General features: G+C 40.2%; 1 protein-coding gene across 3 annotated transcripts in view; it reads right to left on the reverse strand.

The window, feature by feature from the left end:
- Nucleotides 1–19,743, reverse strand: part of LOC140466938 (uncharacterized) — an 83,984-nt gene that overhangs the window by 56,558 nt on the left and 7,683 nt on the right. For 2 of the 3 annotated variants that reach the window (XM_072562803.1, XM_072562805.1), the window contains one exon: nt 9,885–10,013. In XM_072562803.1, coding sequence (XP_072418904.1) covers nt 9,885–9,956 — 72 coding nt within the window. In that variant the 5' untranslated portion in view covers nt 9,957–10,013. Of the gene's footprint in view, nt 1–9,884; nt 10,084–19,743 lie in introns of all 3 variants that reach the window. The other variant, XM_072562804.1, reaches the window with a different exon arrangement.

Below are 19,743 nucleotides of genomic sequence, written 5' to 3' on the forward strand. Positions count from 1 at the left end.
ACAATACTGTGACTCAATGAAAGAACCTCATTCGATATGATTACATCACCATTAGCCCTCAACCTGCAAACAATCCTGCTACTCCTTCAGGGATTACATCCTAAAAGTTCAGTCCATTAAATCTAATAGAAATTGTACTTCATGCTTCCAATTGTATCAGCATTTCTAATCTTTTAAATCTGGATGGCTGTTCATTTCACTTAATTCCATATTCTCAATTTAACATTTGAGCCACCGTATCCCTAACCATTTGAATTATCTTCCAAGGTCACTTTAGTGTTCCATCTCACCGCAATTTCAAACATGTCTTCAACACTCTAGAGCACCCAAAATGCCTTCAATTATTCATATAGAGCCTTTCATTTGTAAAATGCTCTGAGGCATTCTTTTAAAAACAGAGTTGTCTGTAAAATTAAAGCCACTTTAAAGTTACAGGCTATGCCAGGTAACAAGTGCTAATGGCAGACTAAGAACCTTGAAACAATACAAATTTTCACAGGTAATTACTGAGATCACAGAAACATGCATAATAATACTGCTGTGTCCAATGGCTCAAGAGGATTTTTTTATTCACTCCTGGGCATTGCAGGCCGGGGTAGCATTTATTGCTCATCCCAAGAGAAGCTGGTGATGAGCTGTCTTCTCTAACTGCTGTAATCCAATGTGTTGTAGGTAGACCCACAATGTTGTTAGGGAAGGAGTTCCAGGATTTTGACCCAACAACACAAAGAACGGTGACATAGCCCCAAGTCAGGATGGCGAGTGGCTTGGAAGAGAATTTGCAGGTGGTGGTATTCCCATATACTGTCCTTGTCCTTCGAGATGGAAGTGGTCATTGGTTTAAAAGGTACTATTTAATGAACATTGGTGAATTTCTGCAAGGTATCCTTAAATGGTACACACTGCTGCAACTGAGTGTTTTTTTTTGGGGGGGTGGGTAGGATGTAGTGTGGATGCTGCTGTGTCCTGGATGGTGTCAAGTTTCCTGACACTTGACACTTGAACCTTCACTCATCCAGACAAGTGAGGAGCATTCCATCACACTCCTGACTTCTGCCTTTAGACAATGAACCACAATGAACTTTGGGGAGTCAGGAAGTAAGTTACTCACTGCAGCATTCCGAATTGCTAACCTGAAGCAGCCCACAATATTTATATGGTTAGTCCAGGTCAGTGACTGGCTAATAATTATCCCTAGGATGTTAATAGTGTGGGATTCAGTGATGGAAATGCCATTAAATGTCTTGGGACGATGGTTAGATTCCCTCTTGTTGGAGATAGTTTATGCCTGATATGTATGTGTCACAAATGTTATTTGCCACTTCTCAGCCCAAGCCTGGATGTTTTCCAGATCATGCTGCATTGGACAGGACTGCTTCATTATCTGAGGATTCTGCTGAACATTGCACAATCATCAGCAAACATCCCCAATTCTGATCTTATTGTTGAAGGAAATCATTGAGGAAGCAGCTGAACCTACACAGAACTGGACACTATACTAAAGAACTCTTACAGCGATGTTCTACAACAGCTAATAGTGACTCTAGACATGTAATTCTGCATTCAAGTGTCTGGAAGGAAACATCCCAAACAATAGTCACAATGCGAAGAAACTTCATTCATATTCCTTTGCTAGGGAACAGTGAACCACAGAAAACATGGCAACAATGAATTTGAATTCAAGATGGGCAGATAAGCAGTCCTGTATGCCTATGTGCTATCTCCTTCTGTATTGCCAAAGCTGCTCAGTCTGCTTACACCAAACTTGAGTTCCAAAATTTGCACACTTCTGGAGTACAGAAACTTCACTGCTCAATGAACAATATTAAGCAAAATTTGCAATTATGCAATGCCTTTCACAATACCAAAGCTCTTTCCAGACTACAAATATTTTCAGGTATAGTCACTGTTGTAATAGAATCTTAGAATTTTACAAGGAGGTGGATATTTGACCCATCAAATGGATCTGTACTGGCTTCCAAAAGAGCTACCCAACTAGTCACATTCTCCAGCCTTATCTGCATAGCCCTCTAAATTCATCAATATATCACTATACTTCAAATTTATATCCAGCTATCTTTTGAAACCTCCTATGGAATCTACCTCCACCATTTGTCTCATTCCTAGATTTCTTGCTGACAATCTTGGAATTATGACCCCTAGTTACCTCAGCATAACAACTAGTGGATTGTTCATAACCTTGAACACCTCAATAAGTTCACCTCTCTATCTTCTCTGCTCCAAGGAGAATGAGGCCAAGTTCTCTCATCTTTCCTTTTATTTAAAATTTTTCATTCCTGCTATCATTCCAGCAAATCTCCTTTATATTCTCTCCAAGGCTTCAGCATCCTTCTTTAAGGTACCCAGGACTGAATACAATATTCCAAATCTGATCAAACCAATCATTTGTAGAAGGTGCAGCATCACCTTCTTGCTTTTATACTCCATGCCTCTATTTATAAAGCCAAGGATTCTGTAAGCCTTTTAAACAAATGTTTCAATTGGCCTGGCTGCCTTCAGAAAATTGTGCACTTGAATCTTAAAGTCCCTCTGTTTCTGTACGCCCCTCAAATTTGCACCGTTGAGCCTGTCTCTCCACATTCTGTCAAATGTATTACCTTATTTCTCTGCACTGAAAGTCGTTTGCCAGGTATCTGCCTATTTGGTCAACTTGTCAATGTCCATTTAAGTCACTCAGCATCATCCTCACAATTCACTATTCTCCCTAGCTTAGTATCATCTGTAAAAGTAGAGATTTTGCCCTTAACACCCATCTCCAAATCATTTATATAAAATCAGATAAACCAAAGGTCCCAACACCAATCCCTGGGGAACACCACTTTCAAATCATTTCAAGTCTGAGAAATGCCCATCTATACCTACTGTTTCCTACCTTTTACCAAATTTGTAATCCATTCTATCAAGGACCCATCAATCCAAAGTATTTCGTATTTGCTAACCAACCTGCCTAATGGCACCATATCAAATGCTTTCTAAAAGTCTAAATACACAACATCCACAGCCTGTGCCACCTCAAAGAACTCAATTTAATTTGTCAGACATGACCTACCCTTGACAAAGCTATGTTGACTGTCTAGAATTAACTTTTCATAAATACATATTTCTCTCACCCTATATTATGACCTCCACCAGTTTTCCCACTATTGATATCAAGCCGACAGGTCTGTAGTTTCATGGGTTATCCATTGTCCCATTTCTTAAACAATGGCATCACATTTACAATCCTCCAGTCTCCAGGACCAATCCTGTATTCAGTCCTGTATTCAAATTTCTGTCAACAGCTCCACAATGTAGAAAAGACAACAACCTATTAGGCATAACATGATTCTACACTTTGCAACGCAATAATGCTCTCTTAATAATATTTGATTAGGGATAAATATTGCTCAGAACACCACAAATAACTTCTTTGTTCCTCTTCAAAAGAGTGTTGAAGAATCATTTACACTTGTACAGGAATACAGATATGGTTTAATATCTCTATCTTAAAAACACCTCTGAAAGCACAGCATAATACTTTTAAAACACAGTATGAAACACAGTGCCTAGAGAGTAATGGGGTCTTGTTTTCATAAGCATCAGCTGCGCATGAGAGAAATGGATCTGGACCTTGTTTTTTTTCCCCAATCTGCTTCAGAAAAATACAGATGATTTGAAGAATACCCTTTTTGTTTTGATTTGCAGAAGTCTTAGCTGAAACTGGATATGTAAGACAGTTGCTCTTGAAAAAGTAGATTGCTTAGAACTGTTAACAAATAACTTGCTTCAATGTAAGGAGTTAGTTTGAAAAAAGTTCCAAATCAGAAGAGTGTGGTTAAAATCATGAAGAGTTTATTTGAAGCTGAAAATGTCTAAGCTCAGCTGTAAGGAAACATCTGGAAGGGGATGTGATATTCTTAAAATGGGAATTTGAAGCCACAGTTAAATTAACCCCATAGATCTGGTAGAAAAAGAAATTCAGTGTGGGGTGAGTACTGTAAAGGATTAGTTGAGATTAATGGGATTGTATTTTACCACATGTTTTGAAATCTTTTCACTTGTATTGTATGTAAATAGTATAACTTATTCTATTTTATTTTCATTTATTTTTCTTAATATACTTCTATTTTATTATTAAAACCAAATCTGCAGCATTGTGCGCTTTTGTTTCAGTAAAAGACTACCTTGTTAAAAGCAGCCACAAACCAGATATGATCCACAAAGCTATATGATGGTTCTGGACAAAGAACAACTATGTTGTGGTGAAGTTTACTGTACTAAATTTATCTATGGCTATGAGTGTTGCTAAAAGTTTTCTGGAATGGAAGATATAACAGAGGATTATTTGAAATCTTTGACCATAGCTGAACTGAGAGACAGTTAGCAGCTAAAAGGAGGGTAGAAGTAAAAGCCTTGATCTTAAGGATAAAATACTTCAAGTAATTATTCAGCATTCAGAACTGGAAGAAAGGAAACCTAAATAGGGGTGTCAATGCTGAAATTAGCTAAGATACAGTTAGAAATGAAAAACACACAAGTTAAAAGAAAAACCAAGACTAGTGGACCATGTAGATGAAGGAAAAATGTAATGGAAAGGGATACAGAGCAATGAAACTTAAACGAGAAGGGAGGAAAACCAGTGGAAGATGAAAAGTGAGGAAAAAGACAGGAATTAAAAATAAACTTGATCTCCAAAGACAGAGACACTAGAGAATGAGTTGTCCAAAGGAAAAGTTACAGTAAAGACGAAAGGAGGAGGTGGTAGTTTACAAGATGATTCTGATTCCAATAAAGGATATGACTTAAGAATGTACAATTAGTTTAAATTTACCGAAGGAGTCATCAAAAAGTATAGTGCCTTATTTATGGAGGTTGCTGAACAGATAAAGTCACCGAAGGAGACTTGAACATCAATGTTAAGGGTGTTTTGACAGGAACAGCTAAGACAGTCAATGCCAGTTTGTCTGAAAAACAATATACAAGATATGAACTGTCAAAGAGGCAATACTCAATGCTTAAGACCATGACCCTGAAACTCATCAACTAAATTTTAAGATTTCAAGAAAGAAATCTAAATCAGATATCTGTCAAATTTGCAAGAGGAAAAATGCACTGTGACCAGTGAGTTAGATCATTTAAGCTAGAGAAAGATTTTGAGAATATAAGGGAAATTATGATCATGGAAGAATTCATAAATAGCATTCCAGCAAATTTGTAACCTTATCTAGACAAGTATTCAGGCTCAAAAAAGCAGCAGTTCTTGCATATGCCAATGATATCTCACAGACAATTACAGATGTGGAGATGGTCATATGGAAATCCCTCACAGCTTAAATAGGAGATCCATTGCAATCGTAGTAACGCCCAAAAAACCTTTAAAAAGGGGCATTGGGAAAGGATACAGGTATTAAAACTGTAGCAGTAGTACAAAGAAAACTGTTTCCTTAGAGTGTACTAAGAGGGGAATGATGGCTCAAGATAGTCATGAAGATTATTTTCCAATTACTAACGTAGAATTGGGTCACAGGATATTTATCGTAGAAGGAGGTGGTATTTCCTTCTGCTTCAAATCTTGGACATAATCCAATAAAGATACTAGGAGACATCGGAGCAAATACTAGTTATTGATGTTGGCTGCTGATATTAACGAAGATGGGTTCATAATTATTAATTGGAGATAAAGATGGAGGTTACAAACCAGCATCATTGCAAAGAATTGGTTAAAGAGTGACTTGATAATTGGAGAAGTTGGAGTAGTCAAACAATTTCATTTGAAAGGAATTTACTTTTGGGAAGTGGTCTAGCAGGTTCAAGAATATTGATCTTACCAAGGCTGGTGAAACAACCAGAAAAGGTAAACAAACTTAATTGTTACAAGAGAAACACATTAGAATGCCTCCTGTGTATGTTGGGAATAAATCTCAGGTACAAATAATTAAACAGGAAGAAGTTTTTGAAGCAGGGAGATGATTTGGAAATTCATATGTCAGATATAATTTTCAAAAGTTAACTAAAAAGATGAATGCAATTTTGGAGAAGATTTGTTGATCAGGTTGTAAGTTTGCTCACTGAGCTGATAGATTTGTTCTCGGACATTTTGTCACCATGCTAGTTAACGTCATCAGTGAGCCTCTGATGAAGTGCTCATTTTCTGTCCCACTTGCTATTTATCTGTCTGGTGTGTTGGGTGATATCACTTCCAGTTCTTTTTCTGAGAGGTTGGTAAACGGGGTCCAAATCGATGTTTGTTAGTGGAGTTCCGGTTTGAACATCAGGTCTCTAGGAATTTCTGTGCATGTCTTTGTTTAGCCTGTCCGGGGATGTATGTATTTTCCCAGTCGAATTGGTGTCCTTCTTCGTCTGTGTATGGATACGAGTGATAGCTGGTCATGTCTTGTATTGGCTAGTTGGTGCTCATGTATCCTGGTGGCTAATTTCCTACCCGTCTGTCCAATGTAATGGTTGCTGCAGTCCTTGTAGGGTATTTCGTACATGACTGGGAGAAAGTGAGCACTGCAGATGCTAGACATCATAGTCGAAGAGTGTGGTGCTGGAAAAGCACAGCTGGTTAGGCAGCATCCGAGCAGTAGGAGAATTGACGTGGAGGACCCTCCCACCACACAGGATCCAGGAAGGCATCCTTGGAAGAGGCTTTGCAGTAAGGCTATAATCAACTGGGAGAGAATGAGCACTGCAAATGCTAGAGATTAGAGTAAAAATGAATCCTGTGTGGTTGGAGGGTCCTCAAAATGTCAATTCTCCTACTCCTCAGATGCTGCCTGACCGACTGTGCTTTTCCAGCACCACACTCTTTGATTTTGTATATGACACTCATTCTGCTGGTTGTTGGTACAGGGACCTTTAAATTCACCAGGAGCTGTTTCAGTGTGATGGTAGGTTTGTGGGCTACCATGACACCAAGAGTCTGGAGTAGTCTGGTCGTCATCTCAGAGATGTCTTTAATGTATGGCAAGGCGGCTACAGTTTCTGGGCGTGTTGTGTCTTCTTGTTTCGGTCTGTTGTGTAGGAAATGACAGACTGCACTTATTTGGTACCTGTTGTTCTTGGTGTTTTTCCTTTGCTTTGCTTAGGCCCTGGGTGGTGCTGCGTATTGTGGTTTGTTTAAATAAATGTCCAAATACTCAACTACAGGAACAATCATCTCAACTTGCACAAACGAAGCTACATCTGGACATTATTTAAATGAGCCACAACAGATTACAGCACCCAGGAGCTAACAGAAGCGGAGGAAAAACACCTGTACAAGGCATTCAGGAACAACGGGTACCTGATGAGCACAGTCCGCTGATTCCTACACAACTTAGACTGGTCTTGGTAGAGCTTAATTCTTATAATTTAATATTTGACAAAAAAATGGAATTCCTGTTGTTTACCACTCAAGATCCATCTAATAAGTCTACTGGGTTTTTGATTTTTTCCAATTAGTTTATGGACATGTAATAAGATGTCCTCTGAAATAAGTCAAAAGAAATTGTTTTAGGACAGAAGGGCAAAACCTCCATATTAAAGTATGGATGTGTCCCAGGAACCGCTCATAGGTAAGGCAAGCTCAAGTACACATTAGAGCATTTCAAATAATTTCATGAAGAAATGGACTGATATGCATGCTTATTCCCAAATATTTCAACCAGGGAATAGATGTCAGTATCATTGCCTTAACAAGGTGAACCACTGAAAACAATTCAGTGGCCCACAAGGGCATTCAAAAGGATTGGTGTATTAAGTTATTTGACTGACATCCTATATTGCTGAAAAAATAAGTGGCTTTGTCACATCAATATGTTGAAGCAATGCTATTGTGACAAGGAGGATTAGAAAGTGCAGGCATGTCAAGTGGCAAGAATAGTGTAGGATGAATGCAATAGTGAGAATTGGCAAAGAGCTGTACCACAGACAAATTTGCTCCAAAGGAAAGCAAAGATAGTATAGTCAGGAGAATGCCAGGTATCTTTTGAGAAACTGAAAACAATCTTAGTCAATGAATCAGTGTTAACTGTCCCTAATTTTACCAATCCTTTAAAAGTAGTAATTGATACTAATGACTTGATTGGTTGGACAAAGCAGCTCGTGGAATACTTTTTCAGAAAGCGAAATCACAGAGCTACTCAGCAATGGAAAACAAAATACTGGGCTGAAACATTTTATTGTAATGTATACCATGCCTTTCGGGAAATACTGATATTTTGCTTGAACTCACTTCAGGAAAAGTATCTAACTATTGTTACAGCTGAAGTTTATGGCTATTCTGTGAAGACAGGGTTTTGCAGGGTGAGAGATTGCTTAGGTTTTCAGTTGGGGAAAGCCTGCTTCAGAAGAAGTTGCTCCACTGATAACAAAAATATTCCAGAAATAAGAGGTATGAACTCAGTTTTAAACCCGATTGCTCTCCTGAAGAATGTCTGGAATACTTCAATACCATATCTCCTGAGCAAGCTGTGTCAGCTAAATTCTGAGTCGAGAGTGTAGTGCTGGAGAAGCACAGCAGATCAGACAGCATCCAATGAGCAGGAGAATCAACATTTCGGCCAAAAGCTCTTCATCAGGAATGATCTGAGCCAACTACCTATGTTTTGTCACAAACACACACACACACACACACACACACACACACACACACCAAACCCAAATAGCCATCTGGAGTAGAGTGGTGCTGGAAAAGTACAGCAGTTAAGGCAGCATCCAAGGAGCAGGAAAATCGACGTTTCGGGCAAAAGCCCTACATCAGGAATACAGGCAGAGTGCCTGAATGGTGGAGAGATATCTACCATTCAGGCACTCTGTCTGTATTCCTGATGAAGGGCTTTTGCCCAAAACATCGATTTTCCTGCTCCTCAAATGCTGCCTTAACTGCTGTACTTTTCCAGCATCTGCAGTTATTGTTTTTACCTTTTTAAATAGACATCTGAACATATCTTATTCTTTTTGTCTTCCAGAACCAAAGACAAACTAATCAAATGGGTTTGTGTGTACTACAGATTACTTTGAGGAACAAATAGTTTTAATATGAAAACATAAATAAGTAGTTTAACCATTTTATCCTAATGGAATAGGTTTGTTACATAATTTTATTTATTTTTATTTATTAAAAGAAACCTTAGATTTAAAGTAAAATGATCTATCAAACAGAAGTATATCATTAGTTCAATCAGAAACCAAGAATAACAACCACATTTATGTTGTGGCCCAGTGGAGAAGTGAATAGAGAGAAGGGCAGTGCATATTCTCATATTGGTTATAAAAGATGGTCTATGAATAAAAATAGGCATTGTGATAGCATGGATATGTAGTTGATTTCAGGATCAAAAATGGGATCAAAGTTGTAAACAGTCTGGTTCAGCTCAGGCACAAGAATGGAGTACATCAACACTTTGGTGAAAGTGAGTACTGCAGATGTTGGAGATTAGAGTCAAGAGTGAGGTGCTGGAAAAGCGCAGCAGGTCAGGCAGCATCCAAGGTGCAAGGGAAAAAAAAACAACCGACGTTTTGGGCAAAGGCCCAATTCCTGATGAAGGCCTTTTGCCCGAATGGTCGATTTTCCTGCTCCTCAGATGCTGCCTGACCTGCTGCGCTTTTCCAGCACCACACTCTTGACTACATCAACATTTTGTCATTCTTGATGAACAATCAGGGGAAACATCTGTGGCACACTTACTCAGTCTAATAATCAAGACTCATTGTTAGATTCACACATGAAGAATGCCATCATGAACAAAATATTGCACGCCTGCCAATATGCATGAAATCATATTTCAATACCAATTCATCATCAGGACAGGAGTGAAGAAGTTGGAGGGAGAAAATATCTCTCTTGGAAACCACTTGCTACGTATCTGGGAGTTAAAAGGGATCTATTAAACACTCACCAGGCTAGAAAGTTTAGAGAGACTGGAAAACTTCTTGACCACGTTGCTCCTGTCTGTTTCTCTGTGCATCATTTTGTCTGAAAAGGTGGCGTGGAAGGACTGAGTACTGAGATGCCCATTTGGTTTTGCCTGTGATAATCCAAATTAATTGTCTTATTTTAGGGCTTATTTTCACATCATTTCAATCGGAAGAATAAAGCTGAAAAGGAAACATTTGTACTATATCTTAATATAAGGGAGATAAAGACTGACTTACATTGGAATTGCACCTTTCATAATCTAGCACGTCCCAAAACTGCTTTACAGCCATTAAGTTATTTTTAGAAAGCGTAATGACAGTTTTTGTGAGGAAATGCAGAAACCTGTTTGAGTACTGCAAGGGACTAGAAACAGTAATGAGACACATGATTAGACAGCTTATTTTAAAAAAAACTGGTGTTAGTCAGAGCACCAACATAACTTATTTGTTCTTTTTTAAGCAGTGCAATGGTTTGTGTAGAAACTTGTGGTCTCAGGTTTAACATTTCCACCTACAAGACAGCAGCTCCAAAAGTGCAGCATTCCCTAGGTATTGCACTGATATGCCAGCCTGGACAATGTGTTGAAGTGCCATGGTAACCTAACTGCAAGATGAAAAGGCCATTATCTATCAAGTCAGGGTTTTATTATGGGATCTGACTTTACTATTATTACTAGCAACTGGGAATATCACACAACTCTCAGTTTTTGAGCAAAGAGTTTAGCAATAACAGATGTAGGTAAATGGCCCAGAAATTGCTCAGGAAATAATAGCTGAATCACATTCAGTTGTCATTATTATTTCAACAGAAACAAAAAGCAGTCAGTATTGTCCAATTCCCCATAAATTACTAGGCAATATTGCTGCTCCATTCTAGGCTTGATAAAACCTTAACTGCATTCTTGAGCAGGTAAATGGCGTCAGGGAGCAGCACCTAGAAAAGTGGACAAGCTAAGGTCGTGGAAGTCTTTCCTGGACTCTTTGTGGGGGGGGGGGGGGTCAGAAAATTGCAAATATACAACTTTGTTAGAGGCAGGTTGTAAAGGATAATCCCAGCAATTACAAACCAGTAGTCTGACTTGGTGGTGGGGACACTTCTAAATTATTCAGGATAGAATTAGTAGTCACATGGAAAAAAAGTGGGTTCATGAAAGGGAAATCGTGCTGAGCTAACTTGGGAGTTTTTTTTGAAGAAGATAACAGAAGGGTTGATGAGGTTAGTGCTGGTATACATAGATTTTCAGAATGTAATTTGATCCAGTGCCACATAACAGACTTTCTTCAAAGATTCAAGAGTTGGAATGCACTGCCTGGAAATGTGGCGAATGCAGATTCAAATAAGAGTGCACATTCAATAGGTAATGGATGATCATCTGGATAGAAATCGTGTGCAAGAACATGAATAAAGGCAGGAGCTTGGCATTCTAATATGACTAGTGCAGGCATAATAGGATAAATGGTCTCCCTCTGCGCCACAACAATTTGTGATTCTACAATGTAGGCAGGAAGAGATTCTACATAGCCAGTATGGGGAACATGTCACCAAAAGAAGCAGAATGTCTCCATTATTGCCAAGAATGCACATTTTGTCAAATTTTTCATCTTGTACACATGAAGACAAGTCACAAGAATACAGATTTAAAGGGGTACCAACATTTATACAGTATGACAGGAGAAGGCTGATTCATTGGCATGCGAACTCTGATTAATAGATATTGCCATGGAGGATGATCCTGTTAAATGATATCTGGCAGTTTGGTTTAAAATTGAAGAAAAAAAACACCGATCACTGATTATGACTGGTCAGAACATTGTCCTGAGAAATGAACCATTGAATGCCTGTTACCTGTTTTTTAAAATATATTTTTATTGAAAAATAGATTTTAATATTACAACAAATACAAAACAGTACAATTCAAAACAATACAAAGAAAGAACACAAAAATGTAAAATCCCCAACCCGCCCTCAGAAAACTTTATATTGAAAACCCAACTATGTAAATTCAATAAACAATAACCAACAAACTAATCAATAGTAATAACTCAACTCAGCCAAATAAGACATTCATACTTTCACAGTTGCTCCACCCTGGATATTGGGCTCATAAAGCATAATTGTTACGGTTATATAAAATCCCTTATTAGTGTGACAGATAAATCCGTGTCCAGGTATTCCAAAAAGAGCTGCCACGTCTTATAGAAATTCTTACTTTTGTGGTGTACCACACTTGAGAAAATCCAACGGGATATGGTCCTTAACAATCTACCGCCAACCCAACAGGCCCAAGTGGTTTTCGGATACCGAACCTAGCAAGATATTCTTTCTTGTGCAGGAAGTGAGGACGTTGACAAGTTTTTTTTCTTATGCGTATCTTCAGGGAACACACTGGGCAGGCCAAGAGGAGGAGAGATTGGGGCCTTCTCCACCTTTACACTCAAAATCTCCTCCATTGCACATGCCACAGCGCTCCAGAATGTTTGAAGCCTATCACAGGACCAGAGACAAAAAGGGCAAGAGTGCCCATACCAACCCTGCACTTGGAGTGTGTTGAAGATACCCCTGGTTTAAATTTTGACAAACAGTCCGGAGTCAAGTGGACCCTGTGGAAATTCTTCAACTGTAGAGCATGGGTCCTATTGCAAATTGATATCTTTCTTGCATTTTCCCCAAATATCTTCCCATGCTTCTGAGGAGATCTCAACATCTATCTCTCTCCCCCACACCCTGCAGAGTTGATTGAACTCAACTGAGGGGGCACCCCACCCAATTGCTGATATAAAGTGCTAACAGAAAATGCATTCTTAGCACTGAGCACCCTCCTCTGTCAGATTTGTAGGGGTCAGTCAAAAGTGTAGTTGCTGTTTGAATAAAATCCCTAACTTGGAAAAAAAATGAAATAGGTCCCTGTTAGCTAGCTCATACTTCCATGCTAACTGATCAAAGTACAGCATTGTGTCTCCCTCAAATAAATCACCCATGTAAGACACAATATTTGAATCCTGAATCTATCATCTCCGATAGAAAACCCAGCATACCCAATATAGGTGTAAGAGATGCTTTACCATCATTGCCTTCCCTCTGCTGAATTGCCCTCCATGCTTTAACAGTACTTATTGGGTTATGGCAATATTCCCCAACTGTCCTCATTTTGTCCAGAAACAGCAAGTTAGTAAGGGGGCACCTTGCCTGGGAGGTTTTGATATCTAACAATATTAAAAGATGGCCCTTACAAGCCCAATCACTCACATAGGATAATAACAATGAGCTTAGATGGTAGCTTTTAATGCCCAGGAGATCCACTCCTCCCAATCTGTGAGGCAATTGCAGTTTAGCTAATTTAATGAGGGGATGCTTACGGTGTCAAATAAAATAGCTGAACCAGCAGTTCAGACTCCTGAAATGTTTGATGATTTAAGATCGGGGGAGCATCCATATAGGATACAACAAACGAGGGAGAATATTCACCTTATTAAGCATTATCCAACCCAACCACGAGATCGGAAGCACCTCCCATCTTTAAATGTCTTGTTTGATTTTGTCAAATAATTGAACAAAATTAGCTTTGTACAACCAATCCAGAACAGGAGTAATGAATATACCCAAATGCACAAAACCTTCCCCGTGACCACTTAAATGGGAATCAATATTTGCCCTCAACACCTAGCACCTTCGTAAGACCACTCATAGGCATAGCCTCTGATTTTGCAAGATTAATTTTATACACCATAAAAACACCAATTTGACAAAAACAAAAGGACATTTGTCTGTGTACAACAAAATCTTGTGTAATTTTGACCCTATTTCTCTTGCAGATATATTGGGATTCATACAAATGGCCTCCGCCAATGGTTCAATCACCAATGTAAAAAGCAATGGCGAAAGGGGACAGCCTTGCTGGCTGCCCCTAAAAACATTCAAATTGCTTGATCACAACCCATTGATGACCGCAGCGAGAGGGCCACCATAGAGAACCTTTACTCATCTTATTAAGGCTTCGCTCAAGCCAAATCGTTTCGGAGTATAGAAAAGGTACGGCCACTCAACTCAGTCAAATGGTTTCTCTGCATTGAGAGAAATCACCAATCCCTGCACTGACTGTTGTTGGCATGCTGGAATCACATTAAGCAGCCTACTAACATTATTGGAGGATTTGCAGCCCTTTATGAAGCTAGTCTGGTCCTCTAACAGTAGAAGGTAACACAGACTCCAGCCTTAACAAGAGTCTTAGAGAGGATTTAAGTCCACATTTAAGAGTGAAATGGGCCTTCCTTAAGAATAAGCGAAATATTGGCTCAGAGACGGCAGGAGACAATCCTGGCTATATGAATCATTAAACATGTTGAGCATTGGGTCTGACAATATGTTTATAAATTCCTTATAGAATTCACTGGGAAATCCATCAGGACCAGGCATCTTTCCACTCTGAAGCTGCTTAATAGCTTCCTATACCTCTTGCTCTGTTAAGGGGGCATTGAGAAAAGACTCTTGTTCAGGGGCTCCCGGGCGTAACCCCAGATCCATGAAAAAATACTCAATTTTGGCCCACCCCTCCTCACAACCCTCAGACTGGTATAACAGCAAAATCTCTGGAATGCCACATTAATCTTTCTGGAATCGCATGTTAGGATCCCAGACCTTTCCCTAATCGCCATAATGGCTTGAGGGGCACTCCTTTTTCTGGAAAGATATGCTAAGTATTTGCCTGGTCAGTCACCACGCTCATATAACCTTTGCTTTGCAAAAGTAAGCTCCTTCTTTGCCATCTGTGAGAGCATGGAATTCAATGCAGACCACAGCACCATAATCCTCTGTAGCTTGACCAAGGAGGGCCTGTCAAACTAAGTGTGCTTCAAGGCAATGTTGCTGCTCACCCTTCTGCCGCTTCCTACTGGCAGATTGGGAAATAACTAACCCCCTGGCATCGGCTTTGGCAGTTTCCCAAAGGATGGATGGGCTACTAACCAAGCCTGAGTTAATGTCTTGGAACGCCAGAAATTCCCAAGAGAAGTACTTCACAAACTTATTATCCTTGAGGATAAAGGGATCCATTCACCAATGCCTCAAACCCACTGTAACATTCTTAATCTTAATCAGCAGGAAAACTGGAGCATGATCAGCGAAAGTAATATTACCAATCATACAAGATGCCACCAAGTCCAGGATTGCCACGGGGGTCAGAAAAAAACCAATCTTGGTGTGGCATCGTGTCGATCGGAAAAAACTTAAAATTCCTGCCTGTTGAGTGGAGATGCCTCCAGATGTACACCAACCCTAACTCCACACAGATCCACTAAATATTTAGTTTGTACAGAGGATTTTGATGGGTTGGGTGGGGGGGGGGCAACCTGTCTACTGTGGGATCTGTGAGAGAGAGTTAAAATCTCCCCCTATAATTATTTGCCAGGACGAGAGACTGATCAGTTTAGAAAACGCATCTACCAAAGATTGGGGGGAGGGGGCGGGGGGGGGAATGGGCAATGGGCCAGAGTGCAATAAACATTTAAAACACCATATTCTTCCCAGTTTAGTAACTTAAAATGGGAGATTCCTGAATAGAGCCACCCCCCTTTTTCTGGTATTAAAAGATGAAAAGTAAACCCGATCAAAGCATTCTTCTGTAGTTTCAATTGCTCCCCATCATCCAAGTGTGTCTCGTGTTACAGAGTAATATTCACCTTCTCCTTTCTAAGACTCAAAAGTACCTTCTTCCTTTTAATTGGGGAGTGAGTCCGAGAGGAACACAATTTAATCAAGTCATTAGCTATCATCATCTGCAGTAAAATTTAAGTTCCAGAGCGGAGGAACTCTAACCACAAATCGCCAAGCCTTAGTATCACATGATCCAAACAGAAAAACTACATAGACTAAAACCAGTACAGTTAACAAACCTAACAAAAACCAAAAAAAAACCAACATATGAAGCACCAATGTCGCTGAATAGGGGAACTCAACTACCCATCCCAAAACCCAATTTCCCATCCCGCTGCCAAGACAGCAGCCCGGGCATTTAAATACCTGAACTGGGAAAAAGCTGTACATAAGTAGGCATCTAGCCACCCAACCATTTTCCCTCCTCCTAGCAAACACAAGCAGAAAAGAAAATACGCCATGGAACAGCAATGTGAATAAAGAACTTTTTAAAAAATAAACAAAAAAAAAAGGGTAAATACCCCACCCATCCTTTGGTATAACTTAACTTAGAAATTGAAAGTACACATCTCAACCACTGCCAAACATTGATTTAAACCAGATTATTACCAACAAAAAAAAAGGAAAGAAAGCCCCAACCAGACTTCCTCTGTTCTTTTTTAAAAGAAAAAAAACAAAAAGACATACCCAAACAACACCACTATTTGTACATATTAAATTGTTCGGATTAAGTTAATTTGTCCACAAAGTCTCTTGCCTTCTCTGACATGTTAAAGGGGTGTACGGATCCATCTAAGGTGAACCGGAGCACTGCCGGATACCGAAGTACTGGATCCCAAGCTCCCTCAGTCTTTTCTTAACACTGTCATAGGATTTCCTTTTCTGGATCACCGTCGCTGTGAAGTCCTGGAAGAACATGATCTTAGGGCCCTTGTACATTATGACCTTCTGATCCTTCCCCTGGATTGTGGGACCTTCCACAATTCTCTCCTTAACACTATAAATGATTAAACCACACCAAGAGAGGACGTTGACCCAGACTTGACCTCTGTGCCATGACCCGGTGAGCTCTCTCAGTCCACACTACAAAGGCAAGGAATTTCAGCAACCAGTCCTCAATAAATTCTTCCAGCCGCTCATCTTCCTTACCCTCCAGCAGACCGATGATCGGAGCATTTTTTTTTCCTGCCCCTGTTCAAGATCATCCACTTGGGTCACGCAAATTACAGGCCTGCATAATTTATCCTTGGAGGAACAGGTATCAGCTTCCACCACTGTGACTCTATGTTCAACCTCATCTGTCCTTTCTTCCAGGTCTCCCAGCTGCTGTTCATGCTTCTGCAGCATGATAGAGATCAGGATCTGCTTCTCCTCTATCTGCTTACCCAACATCTTGCGTGGTTTTGTGAGATACTTCACCAGGGCCTGGTAGGTAATCAAGTCCAAGGATCCTGCAGACTGGGCCGCTGGCCTGACATCGGACGTTCCTCCTCCCTTCTTCGGCATTCCTGAATGGTGAAAATGCAGGTAAGTTGATTTTTCACAATTTCTTGGCACTCCACAACCTTTCCAAGGTCCCAGGATATCACAATGGCCCAGTCTAGGCAGGTTAGAAGTTCGTCCCGCTTGCGCTGCCAAGCTTGCCACCATCTTGGTTCCCCTAGTCACCCATTTTGATCAGTTGAAACTGGTGCTGTGTGATATATGTTCTTTCTCACTGCAAAGAGCAGAGTGTTATGGATGAAGAGATGGAGTTCCAGAGCATCCAAGATGGCGATGATATAGAAAGATCGCACTGCATCGCAAGCAGGACAAAGTTTTACCCCAGACCACCACGATATCCTAGGACTCTGGAAAGGTCGTGGAATCGCAGGAAACTGTCAGAGAGCAACTTGCCTCAGTTTTCGCCGTTCAGGGATGCCGAAGGAGGGAGGAGGTATGTCTGAGGCTAGGCCACTGGCCCAGCCTGCACAATACTGACTCTATTTCCTACCAGGTCCTGGTAAAGGAGCTTGCAAAATATATCAAGATTTTGGGAAAGCATATAGAGGAGAAGCTGGCCCCGATCCATATCATGCTGCAGAAGAATGAACAGCAGTTGGAAGACCTTGAGAAAAGGATGTATGAGGTAGAACGCAGAGTCAGTAGTAAAGCTGATACAGATCCCTCCAAAGATAGGATCAGGGCCCTGGAGACACAGGTCCGTAAATTGCTTGATAAGGTGGATGACCTTGAGAACAGGGGCGGGGAAAAAAAAAATCTTGGGATCACTCTGCCAGAGGGTAAGGAATGTGAGCGACCAGTGGAATTTATTGAGGACTGGTTGCCGAAATTCCTTAACTTGGGAGGCTAGAATGAGAAGCTTGAAGATTGAGAGGGCTCACCGGGTCATGGCGCGGAAGTCAGGTCTGGACCATTGTCTGTGACCTATCTTGGTGCAAGTTCATCACTATCCAGATAAAGAGAGAATCATGGAGGCTTCTAGAATCCAGGGGAAGGATTCGAAGGCCCTAGTTTACGAGGACTCCAAGATCATATTCTTCCAGGATTTTTCTGCGGTGGTGATTCGGAAAAGAAAATCCTATGATGGCATCAAGAAAAGACTGAGGGAGCTTGGGATCCAGTACACAGAGGTATCTAGTGGTGCTTTGGAACACCTTAGATGGATTTGTACATCTCTTTGACATGGAGAAGGCAAGAGACCTTATGGACAAATTAGTATAATCTGAACAATTTAGTATGTATAAATAGTAGTGTTGTTTGGGTATGTTTTGAATTTTCTTTTAAAAAAAGTGGAAGTCCGATCAGGGCTTTCTTTTCCTTTTTTTAAAAAAATTGGTACTACTCTGGTCTAAATTATGCTTAGGATGTGTACTTTCAATTTCTAAGTTAACTTATACCAGAGGATGGGTGGGGTACTTATCTATTTTTTTCAAAATTTCTATTCACATTGTTATTCCATGGTATATTTTCCTTTCTTTACTGCTTGTGTCTGTGGTGCGGGTCTAGCTAGGAGAGAAAATGGTTGGGATGGCTAGATGCCTAATCGCGAACAGTTTATATCCTGGGCTGCAGTATTGGCAGCGGGATGGAAAGTTGGGTTTTGGAATATGTAGATGTCCCCTATGGGCAGGGGAGAGTTCTACTGTTGGCGTTTTATATGTTGGCTTGTTTTTGGTTTTTGTTGTAGACAGTCTTTGATAGCTTTGTAGGTTTGTTAACTGTAGTGGCTTTAGTTTATGTAGTTTTTATGTTCGATGGTCCTTGCAACACTAAGGCTTGGCAATTTGTAATTCGAGTTCCTCCTCTCTGTACTCTAAATGTTACTGCAGAAGGTTATGGCTAATGACTCGTTTAAATGATGTACTCTGGAATATTAAGGGAGGTCACTAAGCAATTAAGAGGAAGAAGGTACTTTTGAGCCTTAGAAAGGAAAAGGTGGATATTGCCTTATTACAAGAGATGTACTTGGACAATAGGGAGCATTTGAAACTACAACAGAATGCCTTTGATTGAGTTTACTTTTCATGTTTTAATACCAGAAGTAGGGGAGTGGCTATATTGGTTTGGAGGAATCTCCCATTTAAGTTACTAGAGTGTGTTAAAGACACACAGAAGGTTTGTAATCTTCAAAGCTCTGATTAACAGGGAAGAATATGGTGTTTTAAATTTTTATTGCCCTCCTACCCATACCTTCAAATTTCTGGTGGCGCTTTCTCTAAATTGATCAGTCTCGAGTCCCGGCATATCATTATATAGAGGGAGATTTTGATTGTCTTATGGATCCCACAATGGACAGGTTGCCCAAAGGCCCCCCCCGATACTTCTGTACAAACAAAACAATTAGTGGATTTGTGTGGAGTTAGGGTTGGTGGACTTCTGTAGGAGTCTCCACCCTACAGGCAGGGATTTTACGTTTTTCCAATTCAGACAGATGTCACCAGGATTGATTTTTTTTTCTGACCCCCGTGACAACCCTGGACTTGGTGGTATCTTGTACGATTGGTAATATTACTATCTCCGATCACACTCCAGTGTACCTGTTGGTTAAGATTAAGAACGCTCTAGTGGGCCCCGAGGGCCTGGTGAATGGATCCCTTTATCGTCAAGGATAATAAGTTTATGGAGTACTTCTCTAAGGAATTTTAAGGCTTTCCTAGAGTTAATTCAGGCTTGGCTAGTAGCCCGTC

The sequence above is a fragment of the Chiloscyllium punctatum genome, chromosome 44 (genome assembly GCF_047496795.1).
Source record: "Chiloscyllium punctatum isolate Juve2018m chromosome 44, sChiPun1.3, whole genome shotgun sequence".
Classification (NCBI taxonomy): Eukaryota; Metazoa; Chordata; class Chondrichthyes; order Orectolobiformes; family Hemiscylliidae; genus Chiloscyllium; species Chiloscyllium punctatum.